Here is a 26,096-nt window from a genome sequence, read left to right on the forward strand (position 1 = left end):
GGAGGGAGGGCACGTGTGTTAAACATTCAGCTTGAAAGTGCAGAGAGAAAAAGGTGGGTGGGGAGGGCTGGCCAAGAGGAGGCCACACAGGCTGGACACTGCCCAGTGCTTTGCAAACATTATCTGTCCTGGCGGTGATTATCAGACCCACTTCTTGGATAACCAGTGTGGGGCCAATTTTAAGTCACTCAAGGGTTCAGTCTTCAGGTTCTGAATTCTGCTTTGTTGTTTACTGGAAATACTTAAAAACCAGGGCCCTTTACAGAGGAACAGACAGAGCTGAGGGGACTAACAAGGATGTCGAGGAATCTGGAATCCAGAGCCCACAGCCATGAGAAGGCCATCACAGTGGCTCCAGAGGTCCAGGTGGAGGCCAGCCTCTCCTGGAGGCCAAGGTCATGGGTGAGCAGAGAAGAAATACCCGACCCTTCTTCTGCCTTGTCCTGATGAGACGCAGAGGCCAGGTGGCAGTGAGCACTGTGCCAGCCATGGGGTTGGCTCCCTGGGCATAGATGATGTACAGAGGGGCAGGCTGTAGCATCGGCAGTGGGAGTGCCCACCTGATTGAGGCCACCTGACTCCTGCAGTCTGCCCTCAGGCTCCCACTGTCCCATGTGCATCTGAAGGTCAGGGTAGATATAAGGGCCAGGACATGCTGCCCATACCCAGGGACAGGAGCTAAACAGGCACCTCCATGGTCCCAGACAACCTCACAGTGGAGCTGTCCCCAGGTCTGTCCTTCACTGGAACAGGGCAGAGTCCCCAAGGTGCATCAGGGAAGGTAAAGGGGCAAAGGCCTCCCCAGGGTGGGAGCGAGGCCCAGGCAGGTCCCCACAAGCTGAGTCTCAGTGGGTGGAACAGGACACCTGGTGGGGAGGGCTCTGCCAGGACTGGCTCGGCCCGGCACTGCTGTTGCCTTGGCACTGAACCTGTGACCAGGCATCTGAATTCAGCAGGGAACAGCTGCTCGACTTTTCCTGAGTGCTGGGACTTCAGTGAGGGCCAGGCAGAGGGAGGACAGGTAGGAGGGCCGGACTGGTGCTCCTGCCTGGGAAGCAGCAGAGTTCCTCCCCCTGCTGTTAACGCCCAGAGTGGGGAGAGGCGGCTTGGGAGATGTGCAGATCTTTACAGGCCGAGTATCCCTTATCTAAAATGTCTGTGATCAGAATCATTGCAGGTTTTGAAATATTTGCATATACAGTATGAAGTACCTGCCTAAAGGTGCTTCAGATAAACCTCCCACCCACAGACTGAGGTTAGCGCTATACGTTTTTAGATACCTGGACTGACTGTGACCGTCACGTGAGGCGAAGTGAGTTTTCTTTTCTTTTTAAAAATTTACTTATGCGCAGGGCTGAGAATCGAACCCAGTGCCTCCCACATGCTAGGTAAGTGCTTCACCACTGAGCTGGTACCCCAGCTCCAGAGTGGGATTTTCTACAAGTGTTGTTATGTCCACACTCCCAAAGTTTGGGATTTGGGGCCATTCTGGATTTTGGATTGGGGATACTCATCCTGTGTCCTAAACCCAGGGGGAGGGAATAGCCCTCTGCAGAGTGGGGTGGGCCCAGAAGGCTGGGTGGTCGCCTTGGTCCCCTCCCCTGCCCTTCCTGGCATTTCTCACCTTTCCACCCTTTCTGCCCTCGAGCTCCTGGGAAACCGGAAGGCCCGGGGTAGCCCACACGTCCTTCTGCTCCTTTAAGGCCAAACAGGTAACCTAAGGAGAAGACACGCAGAGTCAGGCACCTTGGCACATTACGCCTGCAGCAGGGGTGCAGAGCACAGACAAAAATACTGAGAGATATTGAGTCCAAGAAAGTGTTTGGTTTTACAGCCATGTCACTTGGGTTCCAAGATTTCCACCCCTTCTAGTCCATGGGAAGGCCCCTCTAAGCACCCTGTAGACAGGATGATCTGGGTTCCCCTCGCCCTTCTCCTGGGTGGGTGCACAAGTGCTACCCCACCATCATTCCTCTGTGCCCGTTTACTCACACGCCTCCCCGCGGAGTTAGTGTCATAATGTGGGTCCCTCATGACCAGTTGGGACTAGGTGTGGTCATTCTCCCTGACTGACTCTGACCAGCCCATAACACCATCAATCAGGGTCAGGGTTCCTCTAAATCACTGTGGCCGCAGCGCCCCAACACCCAAGCAGGGCTAGCAGTGGAGGTGTGAGTCCATCTACTCTGGATCCCAAGATAGCTATGCTTACAGAAGAGTGCCACCTTGTGGTGACACAGGTCGGTACACCTCCAGGAGACTGGCTGGTGGACCCTGCTGGGTTTTGCTCCCTTGCTAAGACTAAGTATTTGTCCAGGTTCCAAGGAGTGAACAAGTCCCCAAGACACTAGAGGGTGTGTTGCCACACACACCTGTGCACCCACGAGGAGGAGGCCATTCAGCAAGCAGGAAGGAGAGGAAAACACCAATTTTAAAGAGTTTTGCCATGTGGTTGGAAAAATGGCACCAGGATTCCAGGGTCAGAGAGCTTCTTGGTGAGTTCAGATGTTCCGGGAAAGATGAATGGGTACTGGCTGATGTAATCTGGTCTTACTACACCTTGACACAATGTCATTCATTCTTTGAACACAGCCCAGTGCCGGAGTCAAGCCAGCGTGTCCAGGAGCTACAGCACATGGGGACACAGCCCGCATGTACCGGCAGCTGACACGCAGTATGCGCTGTAGTGAACCAGCCAACATAGACTTCCAGGTAGGGCGAGCACTGTGAGCGACTAGCAGAGAATCAGGGGCCTCAGGAAAGTCCTTTCCGAGGAGGTGACACCAATTAAAATCCAAAGGGTGTTGGGGACAGGACAGGCAGGGCACAGAGGATGTGTCCTAGAGGATGGGTGCATCTAAAGGGCTGGAGATGGAGAGAGCCATGGCTGGAGGGTGCATGCAGGGTGCAGGGGAAATGGTCCAGGAGGGTTTGGTTTTTATCCCCAGGCCAAAAGGAAGCCATTAAAGACCTGAAGGAGCAGGTCACATGACCCATTGTGAATTTGGTGTGGGGAGCCAGGTGCCCAGAGCAGCTGGTTCTGGCTGGAGCTCCAGGGGTCATGGAAGGAGCAGGGCACCAGGGAGTGGCGAGGTGGAGAGCTGTCTGGGGTGCTTGGGAAGTGCATGTGTCCGCTCTGCATAGAGTGCGGGGTCTGCACATCTGTGGCTCAAAGCACAGAAGCAGACGGGGGCAAGAGGGGGGCCTGGCTGTGTGTGCCTGGGTGGAGGGCAGAGAAGGGGAGAACCCACCTCGGGAGCTCCATGCTACAGGAGGGGGGTGGGGAAGGAAGAGGGAACCAGGAGCCCCAGAGAGAGTGCTGGGGGGCCCTGGGCCAGTCACAGAGGGGGTGAGGAGGCACCACGCTCTGCCTCCAAACAGGCCGGATGGGCTCCGTGGGCTCCACCTGCTGTGACCCACCCTCCCCAGGGTTATGAGGAGTGTACCACAGGGATAGTACTTCAGCCACCCGACTCCAGGGCCACCAGCATTTACAACTGGAGGCACACCAGTAAGGACAAAGATGAGTGGGTCCCCAGGAGGGGGATCCCCAGGAGGAGGATCAGACACTTTGCAAACACAGTCACATAGGCCGAGTGGTGCCTGAGAGGCTTCCTCCCTCCTCCCCGTCGTCCTCCTAGTCCCATCTCCTTCCTAACTAGGCTTTGAGCCTCGATGCTCTCAGCAGAACAGTGGCATCCGGCTTACTCCAGAGCAGCAGGGAACACGGCCACTCGACTCCTCTAACTGACTTGGAAGTGAGAGCAAGCAACATGTTTCACCCAGAAGGGAACCGACTTCAAGGCTTGATTTCACTGGAACTGCACAAGACTGGAAATTCTAGTTTTCATTCCTAGCCACACACAAAATAGGATGAAGTGCAGTTAATAACAGGAGTCCGACAATTTCATTCTGGGGGAAAAAAACAGAACTCCGGGGAAAAAGATCACTGATACTCAACTCAAGTGTACACACACACTTCTCTCTTTTTTTCTTTTGAGGTGGGGTCTCATGTTGACAGGCTGGCCCTGAACTCACAATTCTGCTTCAGCCTCCAGGATAGCTGGGACTAAAGTGTGTGCCACCACACTGGCCACCGACACTTGTAAAAGGTCATGGTCATTGTGACTGGCTACTTTTTATATAAGGGGTTGCTAAAAAAATAAGTATTTGGGGTGAGATGTGGAAACAATATATATATCATGGGGGTAAGAATTTAAATTGTATGCTTTAAAATTCTTTAGTTGATAAACTTTATGTGATATCATTCCATCTATTTTACACACTCCCTGATCAGCCTACAATATAGATCAGAATTTAGTTGATGATCTATGATCGACTTACACTGGTAAATCAGTAAATTGCAGATTTACTAAGAAAGATTGGATAGCATGGTTTGTGCTATCAAAATGGAATTTGGTCACAGCAATCAATGGCTATCCTGGTCTTCAATCACAGCGACTTGTTTTTATGCTTTCATTTTAACATATATTCTGACCCAAATAAGGGAAACTCAACAGATACTATTTACTTGGAAAGATAATTTGGCTATTATTGCAGATCCACATTAATAAATATCACAAAATAGAAAATATTAAAGATAACATTGTTCAAACTCTTTGGCAAATCCATGATCCAGGGAAATATCTGTGCTTAAAACTTTTTGAAAAATGTGGAAATCTGTGGAAAGTAGAACTTATGAAATTAAAAATTTACCATAAAATATGAAATAGGTATGGAGAAGTCACTTGTGACTCTTAATAGAAGAAACACTTCTAAAACCTCCAATAAGTTTCCTTCTGGAGATTTCAAAGTATCTTCTAAAGCAATTAAAATCCCAATGTTTACATTTGAATTTAATGGAAATCCAACTCTATCCATTAGCAAATATGATGTTCATTCTCCCTGAAGATAGAAGCTAGTGAGAGGTTACTGGAGGTGACAACAGAGAATTTAGAGTGAACTATTTTGAAAAGGAGAGGCTGTTACACTTTGGCCAGTGCCATACAGATAGAGTGTGACCTCCTATGTTCCTCCAGTGCCTCGTTGTCCAATCTCCTGGGGGACACAATGTTCCCATTAGGAATTTCAGAGTGTTGAAAGCGTACTGGATACTGAAGCTGAAAGCATGCCCTTTTTGGACAGCAGGCCCAAGGCTGCCCGCTGTGCATATTCTAGGCCTCCTGGGGCACAGCATTCCCAACACATGAGAACTCAGCAGCACTGAGGCTGGAAATGCCTCTCGGGCTAACCCTGGAGGTGTCGTGGGGCAGCCGTTGGGCCACCGACTCAAGCTTGTCTTGTATGAGCTGAGAACAGAGGAGAGGGGCTGCAGGTCAAGGAGTGGGCCTCTGCCCTGGAAGAAGGTGTGTGCAGTTGGCACACAGACCCGGGACAGGGCTTCAGCTCACATTTACACTGACATCTCACCTGTTTGGCTGAGGTAGTAGTAACCAAAGTTCACCACATAAGAGCCACGTGACTGCAGCCACTGGACAGGCTGACCTGTGTCCACTCCCGTCCCAGCTGAATGAGTTCAGGATTATTTAGCAAAAAATTCCAAATAAAGCCCTGCTGGGTTGGCTGGACCCAGAGGATCCAGCACTGCCACACACCTGCCTTTGGCGTCCCTCCACTCACCATCTGGTCCAGGTGGTCCGGCAGGCCCGGGGGCTCCTGGGAGACCGGGCTTTCCGTCAGCTCCGGGTGGGCCAGGGTAGAATGCAGGGATGCCAGGTTCTCCTTGGAAGCCTTTGGGTCCCATCTCCCCTGGGAGGCCTCTCTTCTCATCTGAAACCCACAGCATCAATCAATGTCACAGAATAGGGCGGCACGAGGTTCCTGGTGTTTAGGGGCTGCGCTGATATTTACGTCCACAGACCACCAGCAGGTGCAGCGGGGTTCACAGTCTAGTCAATGAAGTAAAGGTGGATGCCACCTTTAAAATGTCTTTAAAAACGTCCCCTCTTCTCCCTCCAACAATGGCCTTTGATTGTACCAACTTTCGGTGCCACAGTTCTGCACAACTCCTGTGCGCCTTCCAACCAGCTGATGGGACCAGGCTAGTTCCCAGTTGGTGGCACAGTCTAACGCAGCTGGGGGTTACTGTCACCTGCGTGAGGTTCCACACAGACATCACAACAGGCTGGCGTGGCTCGTGCCTGAGGAGCACCCACTCGTCTCAGGTGTCCCTGCTCACAGGAGCTAAGGCACTTGAATCTGAGGTCTGATGCCACAAGGCCCCTTACCTTCATCCCCAAAAGACAGGCCAGGGGGTCCTGTGGGCCCGGGGTCTCCTGGCTCACCGCGGCTTCCTGGCTCCCCATGAGGTCCTGGGAATCCTGGGTCACCTCTGGCACCTAGAACACGGACAAGTCCCCGGGTAGGGTGAGCCTGTTGTGTGCAGACTGCAGCAGGCAGCACCTTCTCACTGGAACATATCTGCTGACTATTCTGAACACAGAGGAGGTTCACATGTTTGGGAACTAGGGGCTTCTGGGTTTGAGGGTCTCATTCACGATCCAATGGGGGGATCTATGGGGGGGATTCCTGTCATTATGAACGGCGCAGGGGTGCCGAATGCTGAACGGGCGCTTGCAGTTTTCAAAGGTGGGGAAGGTTCTTTTGAAGGAAGAATCTGATACTGAGGGATCACAGGGAATCAAAGGACAGAGGCGGAGGTCACTTGGAGCGCAGCCTGAGTGTGGGAGCCCGAGTGGCGTCCGCCAGAGCCCATGACTCCATGGCCCCATGGCCCCTGCGGAGACCTGCTGCAGCCCACTTCTACAGGTGAGAGAAGGGCGCCCAGAAAGGACAACAGCCACACTGTGTGCCCAGCTCCACTGCACTCGGCCGGACAGGGCTGGGCTGAGGGATGTTGGGGACAGGCTAGTGGGAAGTTGGGGGAAAGAGCAGCTGAGCCCAAAGCTCCATGGAAGGCAGAAGTGACGGGCAGTAATCCCCACAGCGCACCAGGCTCCAGAGGGGAGGCCAAGGGGCTGGCTCCTCTCCCCGGCTCTGCACCCTCAAGGCTTCCTTCAGGGCTGGCAGGTGGATAACAGGTGGACTTCCATCCCTACTGAGCAATTGCTGAGCAGCATCCCTGTGTTCTCTAGCTGCCCCTCAGCAACCTTTTACCACCTACGTGTTTTTATAATTAGGAGAGAACAGAGGAGAAAACCACATTTTGTCACACACTATCAGTAATTTGGGGAAAAGCCATCACTCTGCATATGATCTTCCATTTTTTTAACCTTAAAACATTTTTTCTTAAAGTGGGATGAGGATTGGTGGCCCTCTTGAGCTGTGGGTGCGAGTGATTGAATTCCTTGCCTGTCCCTCTGCTTGTTACATAGGGCACTCAGGAGAGTCACTTGGCTTCCCCAAGCTTCAATTTTTCCCTCAGAAAGATGGAGCTGAGAGTCACCCCAGCTCACAGGGCCATTGGGAGGGGTGAACAGATTGACAGGTGCAATCAGAACCACCTAGAAGAGTTGCTAGGCACACCGCGCACGCTCCAAAGAGTCCCCATTGTTACAGTAGCAGAGCGTCTGAGAAGACGGCCTGTTTTAGCTACTTGGAATCCTTTCCTTCAGCACAAACCCCTCTCCTTTCTGCATTTCCACAAGCCCATGCAAGGCTGCCTTGTAACGACACCACCCCACCCCGGAGGACTCTCTCCAGAGGTAACCTTCTGCTCTGCCACTCTGGAATGCAACTCAGTCACATTCCAGCTACCAAAAGCCAGGAGCATCTTCCCGTGGAGAAGAGGGCAGTGGAGGCATTTCTACATCTGCATGTGAGCAAAACTGAATTTCCAACCATCCATCTTTCCGCCTGACCGCCAGGCACACAGAGTGGGGTGGGGGAACTGAATGGGTCCTGAGCTCTCAGTCAGCCATATTTTTGATAATGCAAAAGATCATGTTAACAGTGATTTAAAAATCAAGTGCCCAAGGCCTCAAAAGGAATGTTTTCATTTTATCAAGATCACAGATCCTGGGCTGGGGTTGTGGTCAGAGGTAGAGCGCTCGCCTGGTATGTGCGAGGCACTGGGTTTGATCCTCAGTACCACATAAAAAAATAAAGATATTGTGTTTACCTATAACTAAAAAAAAAAAAAAGATGACGAATCCTCAATCAAGTCTAGCCAGCCGTGTATGCCGTCTCGGGCTTTGTGTTTATAGACACTTTAGATACTGTGGGTGGGAAGGTGGGTCACAGGTGCTGAGCGCAGTCCTCACAGCAGGCTCATGGGTGGCTCCAGGCCCACAGAGATACGTCTCCAGGGTGCTCACCAGCCCTGGGGGGGCAGCTGCTGTCGGATTTCCTGAGTGATATTCTAGATAGTAAAACCAGAACCTGTGCGTCACGTACACCCCTGGAAGGCAGCGAGGCCCGTCAGGCAGACAGAGGTTGGTTCCTGTGATACTCCCGAGCCCTGCGGGAAGCGGCGCCCCAGGCTGTGTCTGAAGCTGCGTTCTCAACACTTTGGTTTTTGCTTGGAAAATCTGTCTTAAAATTTCATGACTCTGTGTCTTTGGCAGAAGGAAGTATCCGTGTGATGCTAAATCATTCTGGGGAAATTTTCCTACCAACCTTTAGCCAGGGAAGGATGAGGCGAGTAGGCAGGTGGTCCTGGGGGACCCTGGTCACCTGCTTCCCCCTGGAGAGAGAACAGGAGAGAGTGAGAAGGGGCTTCTGGGCTTCCATAACTACACGTTTCCAAAGAATCAAGGCGGAGATGGAGTCAGGTGGGCAGGGCGACTATTCTGACCAGTCCACCCACAGCCTGTCCCTGCGGCCACATCTCTGCTGCGTGGTGGTGAAGTCCGGTGCCCCACTGCCAGCCAATGCACCAGAGGGAACAGTACAGGCACGTGCCAATTTCACTGTGAGACACTAACAGAACACCAGCAGTGGCCAGGGGACGGTGTGTCCCACAGGCCAGACCACCACAGTGTGTGGTGACATCTGGGCATCCAGGGACGGGGAGTGGGGAGGGGTTGTGGCAGCACCTGAGGTCCTCTCTCACCAGATACAGGTCAGAGGGAAGGCCCAGCTCACCCCACTGGTCCTCAGAATTAGCCAGGCAACTTGTACCCTCCCCCAGAGCCAGGGGCCCTGCGCCGTGTTGTGACTACAAAACCCCCCTCCCCACAGCCCTGCTGGACCTCTCTCTCCTGGGGCAGCCTGGGTGGCCCTGTATGGCATATGGCACCCTGACCCTGGGCGAGGAGTCCATGTGGCTAATGAGCGGCCATGGGTCTCCTCCATCCAGGGCTGGGCACTGTGTGTTCCCCATCTGTTTAGGGTGGGTGCCTCCTTCTCCAGTGGCGGGCGGGACCTCATCAGAGGAAAGGCTGAAGAGGACTCACCTTGGGTCCTCGGGGCCCATCCGTGCCCTGGTAGCCATCCAGCCCTCGGCTTCCCTGCGGAGAGAGGCTTGCTTTTTATTTTGATCTAACATATATTTAAAACGTGACCATGGCTTCATGATTATAGCTAGAAAAATTAACAGTGATCAGTCGAACTCCCTGACTATCCAGTGTATTCCATTTCCCCGGAGTTTAGATCCAGAAATACCTTTTTAAAGTTCTTTGTTTAAACCAGGAGCCAAAGTCCAAATTTGGCATTTGGCTGCCGGGTTCTCAGTTCTCTTTTAGCTCATAAGTTTTTTCTCCCCTTTCCCCCTTCCTTTCTTTCTTTAAAGTATCTTTTTGTTGTTGCTGTTGTGGGAAAACCTGGGCCATGGTGCTGCCAATGTCCCCGTTGCTCTGGGTGATGCTGTGGGTGCTCGGGTCTGCCCAGTCCAGGAGCTGCTCAGAGGAGGCCAGCTCTTTCTTGTGCGCTGGGTACCAGGGGGCCAGGAGCCCCACGCTAGTGATCTTGTGACTGAACAGTGGGCTCCGGTGTTGATGCCAATCCAGCTGCTAGAATCTTCCCAAGACAGGATTTGAACATTAGTCCTTAACACCAAATACAAGTATTAAAATCTCTTGAGAATTCTCCTCTTTGTTAAAAAAAAAAAATGACTCTAATGTTGCTTCCTAATTCTCTTGAATATCTACCGAAGGAAGAAGTTCACCGTGGTGGTCGCATCACGGGGTAACAGGATGGATCAGAGCTTCCTGGAGTCGAGACGTCATTCCTCATTACAGGCTTCCTCTGGTACAGTCCCCGACCCCAGGACAGTGCAGCCTGAGGCCCTGAGGACTTGATGGGACTCTTTCACAGGAGATTCGAATCTCTGCAGCCGTGTTGCTGGGTGCTCCAGGAGAGGCGGACCGTCGGCTTCCCACTGCAGACCTGCGGTTCCCGCCGGGAGGACTCACACGAGGTGGAGCTGAGGCTCCGAAAGCGGTCAGTTTCATGATTTTCAACGGCAGAATAACCCACATTAGGGAAAGTCATTAGGCAGAAGTCCTCAGGGACTGGCAGAAACAAGCTCCTGAAGGAGTTTGTTATGACAGGCCTCTTCCAAAGAGACCCTGATGCTCCGGTAAACTGCCTCCTGCAGTCTAAACAGGCTCAGTGGGCGCCTTCCCAGGTCGGCGGCCCAGGGAGCGTGGGTTAGGCCAGACGGAACTCACAGGGCCCCAGGAGATGTGTCCACCCTCGTCAGTCTGAAGGCCAGCGGACTGTGGTGCGGAACCGCAGGCGGCAGTAGCTGGAGAGCCGGGATGACGCTCTTGAGTGTGTACCTGGTAAGCTGGTGCCCTGCTGCCCACGGTGGGAAAAGGGACATCCTGGACTCCCAGACAGTTCTGATCCAGGTCTCATGGTCCTGCTGACGTGAGGCCGTGAGGGGGCTTCTGCCAACACTACCGGCAGCTGTCATTGGCTGGTGTCCCTCCAGGGTCTCAGGTCCTGGTGAGCGCTTTTTAGGATAACTCTAGTGTGAAAAGCCTTTACTCAGTTACTAAGTTTGCCATAGAAAAAGGAGGGAGACCATCTCGAATTGCTCAGAAAAGTTAACACAACCCGGAAAAGTCAACTTCTCCCATCCCCTGGAGAAGGTTCAGACTAACCAAAGCTCTGTGATGGCAGTGGGGGTTGATGGCTTTGGTGTCATGCAGGGAGCCCACATCTTCCCAGAATGCATTTCTCCCTTGGTCCCCTGCTTTGATGCGTGGTATTTGTTAGCGTCCACTGCTGTTCCTTGGAGTGGCTTCTGGCTTCTTGCTCTTTGTTATTGCATAAGACCAAACCATGAACACAAGATCAGGGTGACCTGGGGAGGCGCGAGTGCTGCATAGACACCCGGCCACCTGGCCTGCAGTGCAGCCTCTATATACATTTTTACAGCCGAGTAAACTATTCCTACAATCCACTTAGCCACAGACGTCTGCATCTTACCATGTCACAGCAACTGCAGAGAGGAAGCAGGAAGGGTGGTCGGCCTTCCTCATGCCTGACCATGCAGGTGGCCAGGGCCTGCTGGGCCTCTTATGGCTTATGGACTTCTGGGTTCTAGGGGCAGCTATGTCAAATCACCTTTTGAAACAACTCAATTCCTATGTGTGGGGTGCAGAAGAACCGATCATAACTGTGATTTCACTAGCATGTGGTAGGCAACCTGGGAACTGGCAGTGACCTCTGAAGACAGGGGTGGGCAGGGTGGGAGACTGTCGAATATGGAGGCCTGCTTTGGCCTCCGTCTCTTTGCCAGCCTCGTCCCTTGCAGCCCTTTGGCTGTAAGCTGACCTTTGGTTCTGTGGTTGGCTGTGGCATGGACAGCTGTTGCCCTGGAGTGCTCATAATGAATACTGTAAGTAATTAGAGAAACTAGCTCTATATGTTCTTTCTCGTATGATCTAGTGTTTACGATTTTAAACCTGGTCCAGAATCTTAGTACATTTTTCACATAACATTTCCCCCTAAAAACCTGCCTACCAAACACATGATAAAAATAACTGTTTGGGTTATCATTGAACATAAAACATCAAAGTGTGTGTTGATCTATAAAAAATATATCAACCTCGGGGACTGAGCTGACAGCCTTCCTAAGAGTGACAACGATGATGTAGAAGGGTATGAGGTCCAGGGAGGCAGCCAAGCAATGAAAGTCTTGGGGGAGGGATCAGTGGGAAGAACTGAGAGGCTAATTTGCAAGAAAAACCCCAAGAAAAATGGTAAAAATCTAAGTTTTGTGAGTGAAAGGCTTATTTATGCTACTGTCAATGCAGGGAAAGATGCTGCCTCTGGGGCCAACGTTCTTTTCTGCAATGCCGTGCTTATTTGAAGGGCCTTTATAAGAGATCTCAGGTCTAGAGCAGACTGTTTGACGCAGCAAACTTACTTTCTGTCCTGGGGATCCTTTCTCTCCATCGAAGCCAGAAGGACCCTGGGTTGAACAGAAAACAATGATTAACAGCTCAGAACATGAAACAGAAATTTCTAGAGGTTGATATTTTGGTACTTGAGGAGGATCAAAACAACCAAATTCCACACCGAGAACAAACCACCAAATATAATTCTCCCTGCTTCAGAAGGGGTGGGGTTGTGCAGAGATCTGACCATGGTAAGACGGGAAAAGGAACAGAGTCACCACTTAGAGAAGCAAGCTGCCCTTCCTATGAGAGGTTCCCAAACCACCTGGAGTCCTGTTTTCTAAAGGGGAGGTCATGCTGGCAACACCTTCATCCAATGCACCACTTCTGCTGCTTAAGGAAACTTGGAAGAACCCACAGAGGTGGCACAGTGAATACAGAAGACTCCTGTACCCAGTGTTCCAGAGACCATGTCTTCTTCATGGTAATGACTGCCAGGTAATCAGCAAGACCCTCCTTCTCTTCTCACTGGGCCTAGGGCTCTCACCAGACTTCCCTACCTGTGACTGAACCTGGAGGCGGCCAGGGGCTTTCAGGATGCTGCTCTGAAGGTGGTATCCACACCTCCTGCAGGATCCTCTACCAGGGACATTCTTTCTTCTTCTTTTTCTTTTTCTGGTGGGGGTGGGGGGTACTGGGGATTGAACCCCAGGGGGGCTTAACCACTGAAACATATCCTCAGTCCTTACATTTATTTTTTAAATTTTGAGACAGGGTCTTGCTAAGTGCTTAGGATCTCACTAAGTTGCTAGGGCTGGTCTCGAATCTGAGGTCTTCCGGTCTCAGGCTCCTAGCTGCTAGGATCGCAGGCCTGCACACAGCACCAGTGACTTTGTCTTTTGTAGTGCTGGGATGGAACGCATGCTGGGCAAGCACCTACCACTGAATTCCATTCCCTGTTATATTTGTTTTGAGATAGGGTCTTTGATGAGTTGCCCAGGCTAGCCTTGAACTTGTGATCCTCCTGCCTCACTTCCCCAGTAACTGAGATCACAGGTATGTGCCACCACACCTGGCACTAGGGACATTCTCGTTGTACTCCTGGGGCAATCAGAAATCAATCTGTGTTCCACACACTACATTTTTGGTTATCAAAGACTAGATGAGCCTAAAATGAGCACAATGTCTGGGTTTGGTCCCCTCCATCCAGGTGGGGTGCACAGTTTTAGCAGCTCCAGTGTTGGGTGAAGGTGAAGGGTGGCTGGGGGGTGAGGGGCTGCAGAGATGACCGTCCTGGAGCAGGGTGTCCAGGGAGGAGGCCGTGTGGGGGGCATCAGAACAATGGTAACACACTGCGCTTTCTGCTCACTTTTCTTTTTCTTCCCTTTTTTAAAAAATATTTTTTTAGCTACACATGGACACAATATCTTTATTTTGTTTATTCATTTGTTATGTGGTGCTGAGGATTAAACCCAGTGCCACACATGTGCGAGGCAAATGCTCTGCTACTGAGCCACAACCCCAGCCCCTGCTCACTTTTCTTATGAGCCTAAAACTGCTCTAGAAAAATAAAGTCTATTCAAAAAGCCAAATAGATAGACGTTCTCAGTTATAAAACTCAGCTCACCCGTGGTCCTGAAAAGCCGACGATGCCTTCCTCTCCCTTCACGGAGATGCCCTAAGAGAGAGCAGAGTAGCATGAAGGGCTGCCCTTCCCAGCCCCAGTGCCCCACATCCTCCATGACATGAGGGTGCTGGGAAAGCCCCTCAGTGTGCCTGGATGACACGAGGTAGGCTGGTAGGATGAGCGAGAGGGCAGAGACCCCTCACCCAGACGGAGGCCAGCCCACCACGTCCCAGCCCCACCTGCAGCCCACACATCTGCCTTAGAACTTCAAATAGGGTTGACTGGCCAGGGCTTGTCATGCAAAAGGAGGGCGCTCTAAAAACATTTTCTGGAAAACCAGAGTGTGACGATAAATACTCCCTCCTTGCCTAGACAAGCTGAAGCCAACCCAAGAGCACAGGGCTGTCAAGACCGGCTCACTCCACCTGTCAGCAGGAGCCCGGGACCTAAGGGAGAAAGGCACTGGCCACCGAGCCGGCCACCGAGCTTACCTCTATGCCCGGCTCCCCTCGGCTCCCCTTTTCGCCCTGCAGAGAGTGTGAAGAAGAAGAAATATGCATTGATTTGTGAACAGCAATATCTGACACTTGATCAGGAATATGAAGTAAAGAGTCTTTAGTAAAACTTTAAACCATTACTACAAATGAACTGTAGCCACTAATTCCCCGAATTTGCAGCTTCAAAAATCAAATGGAAACAAAAGTGTTAGTTTAGATTTTTTTAAAAAATGTTTTTTGGTTGTGGATGGACACAATATTTTATTTATTTATTTATTTTGCATGGTGCTGAGGATCCAACCCAGTGCCTCACACAGGCAAGTGCTCTGCCACCAAGCCCTCGTCCCAGCCCCATTGTTCTAGACTTTTACAAGATAAATCAAATCATGTGTGGTTCCCGACACGACTGAAAGGTGGTCTCTCTCCCATCCATGAGGTTTCCTCTGTCACTCACGAGTTACAGGTGTCTCAGCATCTGTGCCAGTGTCACCCTCCATGCCTCAGTGGTGCAGTGGGTGGGACACTCAGGGAGGAGCCCCAGGATGGCATTCATTTGAATGAGGCAGAACCAGGAAGGTCCCCGAGGAAAAGATGTGCTTGGAACATGTTAAAAGCTCAAGCAAAAGTGGCTTTAGGAAGCAGCACTGATTTTGTTTCACTCTTTTTGACTGGCGAGGTCCTTGGTCCCTGGGTCGCCTGACACTTGGGCTCCTGTAGCTCAGACTGCCCCCTGCAGGCCGGCTTGGAACCCACCCCCTCTTCTTGGACGGTTGAGCCCCTCAGCTTGGCGTGGACCTGCCTGGTCCCTCCTCTGCAGTTGGGTCTAACTGCACACAGACCTGCCCACCACCTCCAGGCCACGTTTGTCAATGGTCACTTATAAGTGCCCCGGGGCCACAGCTGGCTAGATTGGTTCCTTCCTGAAGTCATGGCCCTGCTTGCCAATCTCACCTATGACCCAGGACCCAGACCTCCTCACGTTGAGAGGGAGTTGGGGACTAACCCCTTGCACGGGGCCTCCTTGCTCGCTCCAGCTTCCTGGCCGCAGTGAGCCCATCTCCCCCTGACCCAGACAGGCAGGCCCAGAGAGTCCTGCCTGAGCCAGGGCACCAGGGAGGGCAGAGTGCAGCTCCATTCCAGAACTGGAGTGTGCTTTTAGCCCCACAAGATGCTAACAGAAGTAAAGGGAAAGCATCGTAAACTGATTCAAAAGAAAAGGTGCTTCAGCCGAGCTAAGAAGAAAGGAGGTTTCATTGGTGTAATATGACCTTTTGCTCAGATGGATCTGTGATCCTGGCTTTGAATCATGCTATGGCCATCAACCTGCGTCTACATCCCACACCTAAGGAGAGACCTGTTTCCTCAGGGGGTTCTCATGTGGCTTTGCATCCGCAATCGTTCGAGATGCAGGGTGAAGCTGTTTCTCTGTGGGCCTGGTAACTGCCTGGGCGCCTCAAGGGCATTGGGAGGGCCTGGCGGCGAGGCCTTCCCTACGTGGGAAGGGACTGAATGCAGTTGGGGGAAGTTGCCTTTCCCCCTCTCTTTTTCTCTGGTGCCACTGGGAAAGCAGTCACCCTCTTTACCTTGTACTGATCTGGGTGGATGGTCGTCCTGGTGGGCCCCACGATGGGGTGGAGGGTGTCTGACGGGATCCCGTTGGGTCCTGGGAGTCCTACGTCACCCTGAGTGTTCAGCAAGGGAAGTCATTGTGAATTGAAAGAAGAGCCGGAAGCTTGAACGGCAGTACAACCCACCACAACACTGCTTTTGATTTTTGCATGTTGCCACCTGTATACCTACTTTTCAGTACAATGATCCTAAAATAAAATGATCACAACAGCATAATCCTAAAATGAAATTCTTTTTGTCCCACTTTCACAAGTAGTTGTTTGGCATCTATGCATCAGAACTGCGTGGACTGTCAGGTTGCGGACTGCATTCCCATCTCTGGAATTCCCTTCTTGTGATGAACTTCCGCACATGGAAACTACTAGGTCTGAGGGATAACGTCTTGAGGGCTCCTGATGTCAGCCACTACTGCTTGCCAAGACGACCCCAAGATATAAGAAATGCCTGAAAAATGGAAGTCTAGTCCAGTCTTACCACTACCTCACCAGCTAAGGGTGTTTTTATGTGATAAAAAACTGTCTCAAATAAATCTATCATCTCAAGTTTGAGCCTAGTGATCACCAATAGAAACACCAGCAAACTGAAATGCTGTATCAGCTGTCAAGAGCAGCACCCTACAATGAATTCTGAACATCCACTAACGTGTCTTTTAAATACTGAAAACTGTCCCTCTCCTTGGTCTACTGGGACCTTGGTATTGTCACTAGTGATCTGAATCAGCCCTCTGTAAGTTACAGACATTCAGTTCATTTCCACTGTATCTAATGACCATTCTCTCCTTCCATTAATGGTTTCTTCCCATATTTCTCTTCTTTTATTTTAATATTGGCATATATTTCAGCATGTGGGAAGCAGTCCCATTTTGTTTGCTCTATTTTTGTGTGTTTGGAAATTTAATGTTTTTCCTTTGAGACTTCTTTCATGCTCTTCATGCAAAGACCCACGTCTTCACGTCTGAGCAGCACTTAGTTCCACTCAGTGGCAGCTCAGCCCAAAGCAGAATGGAGACAGAGTGGCCCTGCTCACACAGCCAGGACCCAGGTGAGTGCCCTGGGCATGGGGGGCGGCTCGGGGGTGTGGGCGCCTGCTCTTCTCTGAGCCCAGGAGTCCTTGAATCTCAGCACTATCAGGAATGATAAAAGCCATAGGGTCCTTGCTCCTGCCTTTGAGGCCAGCAAGCGCCACTGTCACCTGCCCCTGAGATGGTGCCATGTCCCCTCTGGTCCTTGACTGAGTCCCCTTAGCCACCCTGGGTTTCCACTGTTAGAAGACACATTCACTAAATGCCTTTGCTTTCCAGTTGGGCACAGTCTGGGGTCACAGCACTGTGTCAGAGGCCTAGGCCAACCTGGACAGCTTGTGTCATGACTCACTCATCTGTGACCACCCTGAGAACTGGCCCTAGACGGTGGTCGCCTCCCATGTGGCGGATCACCTCCCGTCTCCCTGTCAACCTCGGTAACTGATGGTGACGCAGCTGTGCAAATCTCCCAGGGTGGCTTACCTTTTCACCCTTCTGTCCGTAGAAGCCCAGTCCTCTGTTGCCCTGGAAAGATCAATGGCTTTTGTGAGTCTTTAAGTCAATAATCACAGTGAAATAAACTCTGTTTTTAGAAGAAGAAACCCAAAACCTGCCTATGTGCACGGCACTGAGCCACGGGACTTGCAGAGGACTCGGGCTGCGGCTCCCAGGGGCCGACTGACTGTCAGGTCCTCTGACTGGGCCTCAGGGATCGGAGCTGAGGCTGGCGGCACCTTTGGACCCTCTCTCGGAGCCCACTGCCTCTCCAGGGGAGACCAGCCCCTTCATTCCCTCCATTCCCTATTTGAAGGTCACTCTTTTTCCCATTTTGATAAAAATCATTCTCATTTCATATAAGCATTTCCTATCTTTTTAGGGGATTTAAAATCACTCTAAATGTAATGGTTAAGGTGACTCTTGGTGTTGGCCAACTTTCACCCTCCTTTGCCCAAGAGGCAGAAATCGGGCCCTGAGCCAGCCCCAAAGTGGAGCAGCCTGGTGGGGAACCGGCCCACCCCGGTGTGGGAGCGGAAACATGAGAGGCTGCCCAGAGTCCCCACACAGACCTGTCCCTCCCAAACAGCTGTGCCTCATTCCCAGGGTCTCCATCTTCCCACAGTGAGAAGGGTCATGCGGAGCCCTCTCCGGTCTTCCTCTCTGCAGTCTACCGTCCACCCCCTCCCATGCCCAGAGCTTTTCTGAAAATGAAAACCAAGCCTTTAATTAATTTTTGCTCTTTGCTTCTTTCCCACCTGGCTGGGAGCTGAAATCAAAGCACAGAAAAGCAGCCTGGCTAGATCAGAAGGCCGTTTGAGTACCCTGCGGTCTTCTCTGCCTCCTGGGCTGGCTGTCAAAGTCACCAGGAAGTGACTTGGCTGGGTGAGAATTTGGGTCCCCACAGTCCTCTCTGCCTCCTGGGCTGGCTGTCAAAGTCACCAGGAAGTGACCTGGCTGGGGTGAGGATTTGGGTCCCATGGTCCTCTCTGCCTCCTGGCTGGCTGTCAAAGTCTCCAGGATGTGAGGTGGTGGGGTGAAGAGGGCTGCCTGTCTGCTGTGGCCAGTGCAGATCTAGGCCTGCTGGGCTTGGTGGCTGCTGCTTCTCTGGCCACCCCACCAGCTTCTGCTGCCTCTGCTCTTGGCCTGGGGCCTCCCACCCTGCTCTTGGCCCGGCAGGCAGGCGAGTCCAGCAGCTCAGTGAGTACCAGCTGCAGCCAAGTCTTGTCAGAGGTGATGGGAGATTGGGGGGCAGGAGGGGGTGTGGCTGTTGTGTCACCAGATGACATGGAAACGGGACTTCAGGTGGAGCTGGCATGGGACAGTGAGGGATGGCAGGCCCTTATCTGGAGGGGAGGCAGTGGTGGCTCCTGGAGGTCCCCCACAGTGCCAGTGGGAGTCTCTGATGGGGCGAGTCTGACCAACGCTTCCCTCATCACCCTGGTCAGTGCGGAGGCTCGCCCAGCTCTCCCAGGTCAACGAACCCTGGCTCTGTTCTCCACGCTTCTGACAAACCACCTAGTTGGTTGTGCTTCTACCAACTTAAAATCCTGTTGTGAGGAACACAGGATGGCAAGGGCTCCGCTGACCTGGGTAGCACTGGGCACATACGTCCCTAGAGCCCACTCAGACTCCAGAGACAAGCGTCCCCGGCCTCCCACAGTGCACATGGCTACGACCTTCCCACTCCCCCAAATCAGCCCTGAAGACAACTTGAGCTGCCCCTAGGCTGTACTGTGGCATGATTGCTGACCCATAGCCATCAGGGTGACTTTCATAGGGTATCAGGAATGTGCTGACCGACCAGCACACAACAGACCATTCACATTCTTCACCTGCGGAACCGTCCCAGGACTCCTGCTGCCCCACAGGATCTGTGCTCACAGTTGAACCTGGAGTCTTAAAAACCTGCGTATTTACTTTTATCATAATCTAAACAGTAATAGTTGTCAACCAAGTGTCTTATGGCGAACACACCCACAACCTGAGCCCTCCCTTGTCCTGGTCCCCAAAAACTTACTGGCTGTCCTTTGGGTCCAGGGGGTCCGGGTGGTCCCTGCACAAATAAAAAGACATCTGTGAACTGGTTTCTTTATCCTAGGACCCAAACAACCTTTGCTGGGAGCTATGTTCATAAGAGTGACTCTTCCCAAACATCCTCATCTCCTTTTCTCCCAGTCTCTGCCAGGGAGCATCTCGATGCTCGTCTTTGGCTGGAGGACGGTTTCCTGTGAGAAGGTCTCCTTCACTGCAGGAAACCTCCCCTTGTCTGGTCGAGGCCTGAGTGTCTTACTGCTAAAAGACCAGGACGTGGGAAAGTCGGAGACCCCTCGGGGTGGCCAGATGTCCTGTGGGCCCCACGTGCAGCGGTGCAGCAGCCTCCTGGCTGTCTTACCTGAGCTGCAGGAGGGAGTAATGTTGACCCCCACTCAGAGGGCCACGGCCATTTGGCTAATGACATCCAGCATCCTGCCTCTGCGATGGCCATGGCCAGGTGTGACAGACCTTCCGCACCAGGCCTGGCCCGGGAGGAGCCCATCTCCTCTTTAGTGACCTGTGGGACTTTGGTCCACTTTGCCCACAGATGACAGGTCCTTTGTCACATGGTAGGCATGGGGCTGGGAGAATTTATGTGCCAACGGAAGGGCACCGATGGGAACCAGGTCCAAATCATCTGACATGGTCGGCAATGAACCAGAGGCCACAGACTTTGAGTCCTTATTCTTAAACCTCAACAGTAGCAAAACATATGCAAAAAATGCCCTGCTCTGTGTTGGTGACTTCTAAGGTGACAGGTGCTGCAGGATCCATGAAGCATTTCTCTATGGGCATTTCAACAAGTGGCCTCTGGGGGTGACTGGACAGAGGACTGGGTGGGAGCCTGCAAGAGGTACTTACCGGTCTTCCAGGGGCTCCAACTGGACCCATGGGCCCCATAGGTCCAGGGCGGCCAGGAGGACCCTGTGAACAACAAGAGGGTGTTTTGAAGAGACCAGCTGTGTGTGGAGGCTGGACCTTCTTAGAGCTGTGCTTGGAATCCTCTCTACAAAAACAAAATTTACCTGGAATCCGACCAGTCCAGGCTCCCCAGGTGCACCCTGTTTGAGAGGAAAAGATGTTTCACTGTTGAGCACTGTTACATTGTTTCATATCACTACAGAGCTACAGCAACAGCTGGAGGGTGCAGGACTCAGGGACCGCCACTCCCCGGACAGCCCAGGGCGTGGGGTACAGGCAAAGAGCACACCTATGATTACTGCAAGGTGGAAAGTGTCCCATCAGAAATGACTTTTAAATTCCTCCCAATTCATCCCAAAAGTCATTTAAATGACTCTTAAATTCATCTTCCATTCTCCTGTGAATCCTTTCACGGGGCCCCTCTTACACTCCTTCACTTGGTACTGAACTCTGCTCAAAATTTACATGGGATGGGCTCATTCCGTCTACCCTCCTGGGCACACGTACCCTGTATTTGTCGCGGTCCTCTTTAGACAGTGCATAAGGTTCACCTTTCTGTCCTTTGGGTCCTTGGGGCCCCTAAATTAGCAGATATATCATAAAAAGAGAAAAACAAGTCCGTTAACACTGAGCGTAGCTCTAGTAATCTGCGCCATCAAGCTGTGGCTTCTGGAGTCTAAATGTCCCCTGGTATACAGGTCACTCGAGCACCAGCCCTGTATCCAGTACCTCCTGATGGTCCCTGTGGTCTATGCAGGTGACTCTGAGTACCGGCCTTATGTCCAGCATGGTATCTTTCCTCAGAGTTAAAATGGAAGTACTTTCTAGAATTTAACTTATTTTAAAAAATCCAAACGAGTCCTCTCTATGCTCACCCTCCGGCACGCCATCTTTGGGATACTCGGGCTTCTTTTGGCATTAGTGTCCTAACGATATTAATGCACATAGGTTCCAGGCCTATTTGCAGGAGAGAGGCTGCGTTATCTCTACAACTAGTATTGTATCCAACATAGACAGTGTGGCACACATGTGTGTATGCACAAACATCTTTAACATCTACATATGCAGGCAACATTTCAAAGTGATAGGTATGTTTCTTGGTCATGAAATATATTTCAGAATAGAGTGGAAAATGGCACGTAGCTTGTTGAAAAGCTGAACCACATACACAGGAAGCCAGGGAGGGCCTGAAGGCAGATGGTGCGGCGCTTCTTTTGATTGGCTTCAGGATGAAGACTGGCAAAGCCCATTCACAACTTCCTCCTACTTTAAAAGGTCTTAAAAAAATTCTTAAAAATGTTTTGAATTTGTAAGATTTTCATGGTAAAAAGGAGAAATACAGGGCTGGGGATGTGGCTCAAGCGGTAGCGTGCTCGCCTGGCATGTGCGCGGCGCTGGGTTCGATCCTCAGCACCACATACAAACAAAGATGTTGTGTCCGCTGAAAACTAAAAAATAAATATTAAAAAAATTAAAAAAAAAAAAGGAGAAATACCCTACTGAAAAAATACTTCAGGGTTCTTGGCAAGAATCCTGAAAAATGAATGAGGCCACAAAATGGACAATTCCGTGAAGCTCCTCCCCTGGGAAACCAAGCCTGGTCCTGTCTGCCACACGGCAAAGAGCTACAGACACAACCGTCCTGCCGTCATGAAAGGTCCTGGAGGCTCACAGGGAACCCCCCAGGCCCACGTGTTTAACTTAGCTTGCTGCTACACTGTCATTCAGGTGAGCCGGAACATGGAGAGAATGGAGTGATGCGGGCGGGACATCATGGACCAGGCCAACCGTCTCATCCAAGATTAAGAGAAATATGGACAGTGAAGTTCCTCCAACCCAGGACAACTGGGCCTCGGCGGGGGGCAGGGGGGCAAGAAAACACGGGCAGGAAAGGAAGTGATGCGTCCATCTGGCCACAGGAGCGGGAGTCTCCCCGGGTTCCAAAAGGCAAGGTTTGGGGGTCTTCTCAGAGTTTCTCGAAGGGTGGCCAGCACAGGCCCTCTGGCTGAGCCTGGAAAGGGAGCTCAGGCCACCTTCCCTCCTGAGTATCCGCCACCCAGGCTTCCAGGCCAAGCAGGTTGGACCACCATGCTCATACTCACGGGGGAGCCGGGAAATCCCGCGGGGCCGGAGGGTCCTTGTGGGCCTGTGTCTCCCCTGGTCCCATTGCAGCCGTCATAGCCAGGCCGGCCCCGGGGCCCGCCTTGGCCCGGGTGTCCCTGGGAAAGAGAATCGTGCGTGAGACCGGTAGCCTGCACGTGGGTTTCTGGTTTGCATGTAATAAAATAGATGTAAATATTCTCACAAGCCCTGTCCCTTCACGAGTCCAAGCATGTCAAGTGTTCTGAGGCCTGAGCGGGGCACACCACCTGGCCAACTGGAAAGCTAGAGAGGGTCGTGCTAACTCTGTGAACATCTCCATCTCAGTTACCTGATTTCAACAACGTAGAGGGGTGGGGTCAATGATCTACCACTTACAAGCTATGTGACCACAACCTATTACAGAATTTCTTTAAATCATGAATATACTTTATTATGTGATTTCTTTTGAGCTTCAGACTTTTTGATAATAAGCCAAACACTAACATTCCAGAGTGACTTTTGAGCCCATTAGGATTCCTTTCAGATTTACTTAAAAAATTTGGAAACTTTCAAGATCGGTGAATAAACCCCGTAGGTACGTGCCTTGTGCTCTGAACAGCACTGAGCCATATAATGAGAGAGTGGGGCTTTTCTCTTATTTGTGCCTCTGTTTGCCTCAGATGTGTGCAGTCACTGTGTTGGCCTGGTGCTGTCAGCCAACTCCAGTGGAGAATCCACAGGCTCCTGTAACAGGTGAGTGCAGCTGCCCACCTGCTGCTGCAGACAGCTTTGAGATAGGGACCCCCACGAGCGGTCCTTCAGATCCAGCTTGTGAAAACAGCTTTCTCGGAGCTCTGCACAGGATCTTCCTCTTCTGTGGTGCCCCTGTGCCTCGCCTTCTTTGTCCTTTCCCTGGATTATCTGCCTACTGTTATTGGCCTTCTGATTGTAACTGGATGAGGGTGTTTGCGGCTGCCTGCCAACAGGACATGGCTTGAAACTGTGCTTCAGAGGAAAACTTAGACCACAGTGGGTTAAATATCCATCCCTGTGGCTCAACATCCAACTAGGTGCATTTCTATAAAACACAACTCAGCTTTTGCCAAGCACATGTCCGCTGAGGCCTGCCACAAGGACACTGAGGGTCCTGGCCTTCAGAAGGTCCCGTGACCTTCTTCCTTTAGCTGTTTCCTTCTTCTCTTAGGAAGTCTGAGGGCTGAGGCCCTGAAGGCAGAGTGTGAACTCTCTGTAGCAAGCCTGCCTGTGCAGCTGGGGAGGGTGTGTGTGCGTGTGCGTGTGCCTGCTCGTGTGTGTGCCTGTGGTGATACAGAAGATGCCTGTGCAGGTTACGGGCACAGACATCTGTGTGTGTGAGGCTTGGGAGGCAGATGTCTCTGAGTCACAGCAGCAGACAAGGGAGGTGCTTCAAGACGTGCGATAAACACATGCATCTCCGAGGTCAGCTGTGGCCGGAAAGCCGGCCCTGGGAAATCTGCTTCTGGAGCCCCGTGAAGACGGCTGTGAGTCAGTCTGTTTTGTTTATTTTTTTATGCCACAAGAAGTAAAGTAAACTAGGTTACAAAAACACATTTTATTGCATTTTGAGACTTTCTCATGAACAAGCCAGGCTGTTCCTTTTGCTTGCTCCATGTGGCTACTACAAGGGACCTGAGAAGCTGCCCTTGGGCCAGCAGGGCTGCCTTCTGGTCCTCCACCACGCTGCACATTCAGGTTGTTCAAACCTTCCAGTGAGATCTCAACCCTGGCCCCTCCCTGGGCACATCACACTCACAATGTCCATTTTTAGCAAAGTTGCCTCAATTCTGAAGCCAGGTCTGCAAACATGCTCATGAAGGGAACAGTCTGGCGTGTGTGACTGGACTCCAGGAAAGAGCTCTGCCCGGCGAGCCCCCATGTTTTATGCTATAAACAAACAGGAGGCCTCATCCAAAGTGTTTCTGTATGTCACAATTGTGCTATCTTGAATGCACGCAATGTCTTAAAACTCTCATCTTCCAAAAACTTACCGGAATTCCATCAGCACCAGGGAACCCAGAGACACCTCTTGCTCCCTGTGAAGAAGGTGACAAGTCAGTGACGGCCAGGACACGGTGCCCCTTGGGAGCCGGAGGACGTCGGCATCCTGCTTACCACATCTCCTTTGGGTCCCGCTGTCCCGGGGGCTCCTCTTTCGCCCTTGTCGCCTTTGCGGCCCTGCAGCCCTGGGAAGCCCTGTAGCCCGGGAGGCCCGGTGTAGCCCTGGGGGCCCACTGGCCCTGGTTGACCCTGTGGGAACAACGTACGTTAAGCTTCCAACTGAAAACCAGAAACAGGCATTTTCAGTCAAGTTATTTCTGGAACTAGGCTTTTCATTCTGGAGAGCCATAATCTTCAGAGAACTTGATGTAAATTACCGTCTTCTACCTCAGCAGCCAGAGGAGGGTTTCTGGCTAAAGAGTTTGAGGGGAAAAACATTAGATGGAAGAAAATGTGATCCTGAATGACATAAGTCACCGTGTGAAATGGCACTGGGCTGAGGTGAAAGAGTGAACTGACTCGGCCGCTAGTCTTTTTCATAAAAAAGTTTCCAAACAGATTTCCCCAATCCCAGCTGTGTCCTCAACACGACGCACGCGGGGTATGCGAGTGCGTGTCAGCTGTCCAATGCCCCGATGTTCCAGAGTAGGGCATCTCTTCTTCTTCTTTATACAAAAATAAGGGGTGTCTAGAAAGACTTTTGTCCACACCCATTAGGATGGCTATTGTTGAAAACAAGAACCCCCAAGCCCCAAATTTGTGAGGATGTGGAGAAGTCAACCCTGTGCATCGCTGGCAGCAATGTGAGAGGGCGCAGCACTGGGGAGAGGGTGATGTCACCTCCCAGCACCAGACGGTGTCACAGGATCCCATAGCTTCACTCCCAGTCGGACCCCAGAGGACTGGAGGCAGGAACTGAACAGATACTAGCACCCTGGGTTCTCAGCACCATTCACATCAGCCAGGGGTGGACACGGCCCTCATGTGCTCAGCCCATGACTATTAAACAAAACATGGTGGGTTCAGAGAATGGACGACTGGCAGCCTTAAAAGGGAAGGAGGCGGGGCTGGGCTGTGACCCAGGGGTAGAAGCTTCCTTAGCACATGCAGGCCCTGGGTTCCCCTCAGCACCACAAATACAGAAAGACAGAGGAGGGGAGGAAGTTCTGATGCCAGCTGCAACAGGGCCACTCGTGAGGACTTGGGCTGTGACATGAGCCTGTCGTCAGGAGGCAGACGCTGGGTGACCCCACTCCCGCGAGGTGCCTGGGCAGAAAGCGGGTGGCAGGTGCCAGGCTGGGGGAGGGGGACTTTTGCTCCATGGGTACAGAGGATCAGGTTCACCTTCCCAAAGGTGAAGATGACCTGCCGGTGTGTGGTGGTGACTGCCGCCTACCCATGCGCCCCGAGGCAGCCCCAGGGGCAGTGTGGACGCCCCGGGGCAGGAGCACTGAGTGGGAGCCTCACCTCTGAACTGT

The 26,096-nt window shown here is 52.0% G+C and overlaps 1 protein-coding gene and 1 long non-coding RNA gene across 5 annotated transcripts in view; one reads left to right on the top strand and one right to left on the bottom strand.

Annotated features, from left to right (window-relative positions):
- The window catches only part of Col4a2 (collagen type IV alpha 2 chain), a 150,176-nt gene that overhangs the window by 32,102 nt on the left and 91,978 nt on the right, over positions 1-26,096 (bottom strand). For all 3 annotated transcript variants that reach the window (XM_048800624.1, XM_015484079.2, XM_015484078.2), the window contains exons 5-21: positions 24,733-24,867; positions 24,609-24,653; positions 22,602-22,718; positions 21,007-21,078; positions 20,604-20,639; positions 20,440-20,502; positions 19,562-19,597; positions 17,530-17,571; positions 15,980-16,078; positions 14,391-14,426; positions 13,900-13,950; positions 12,302-12,346; positions 9,378-9,431; positions 8,599-8,665; positions 6,249-6,359; positions 5,641-5,790; positions 1,625-1,717 (exon numbers count right to left, since the gene is read on the bottom strand). In XM_048800624.1, coding sequence (XP_048656581.1) covers positions 1,625-1,717; positions 5,641-5,790; positions 6,249-6,359; positions 8,599-8,665; positions 9,378-9,431; positions 12,302-12,346; positions 13,900-13,950; positions 14,391-14,426; positions 15,980-16,078; positions 17,530-17,571; positions 19,562-19,597; positions 20,440-20,502; positions 20,604-20,639; positions 21,007-21,078; positions 22,602-22,718; positions 24,609-24,653; positions 24,733-24,867 — 1,252 coding nt within the window. The remainder of the gene's footprint in view (positions 1-1,624; positions 1,718-5,640; positions 5,791-6,248; positions 6,360-8,598; positions 8,666-9,377; positions 9,432-12,301; positions 12,347-13,899; positions 13,951-14,390; positions 14,427-15,979; positions 16,079-17,529; positions 17,572-19,561; positions 19,598-20,439; positions 20,503-20,603; positions 20,640-21,006; positions 21,079-22,601; positions 22,719-24,608; positions 24,654-24,732; positions 24,868-26,096) is intronic.
- Positions 6-17,899, top strand: LOC125616024. 2 transcript variants are annotated; one of them, XR_007346622.1, is made up of 4 exons: positions 6-2,495; positions 2,593-2,712; positions 10,076-17,066; positions 17,640-17,899. It is a non-coding gene; the product is annotated as an uncharacterized LOC125616024 (long non-coding RNA). The 2 variants fall into 2 exon arrangements; XR_007346621.1 differs by having other exon boundaries at positions 6-2,712.

Source organism: Marmota marmota, unplaced genomic scaffold (genome assembly GCF_001458135.2).
Source record: "Marmota marmota marmota unplaced genomic scaffold, marMar, whole genome shotgun sequence".
NCBI classification, from domain to species: domain Eukaryota; kingdom Metazoa; phylum Chordata; class Mammalia; order Rodentia; family Sciuridae; genus Marmota; species Marmota marmota.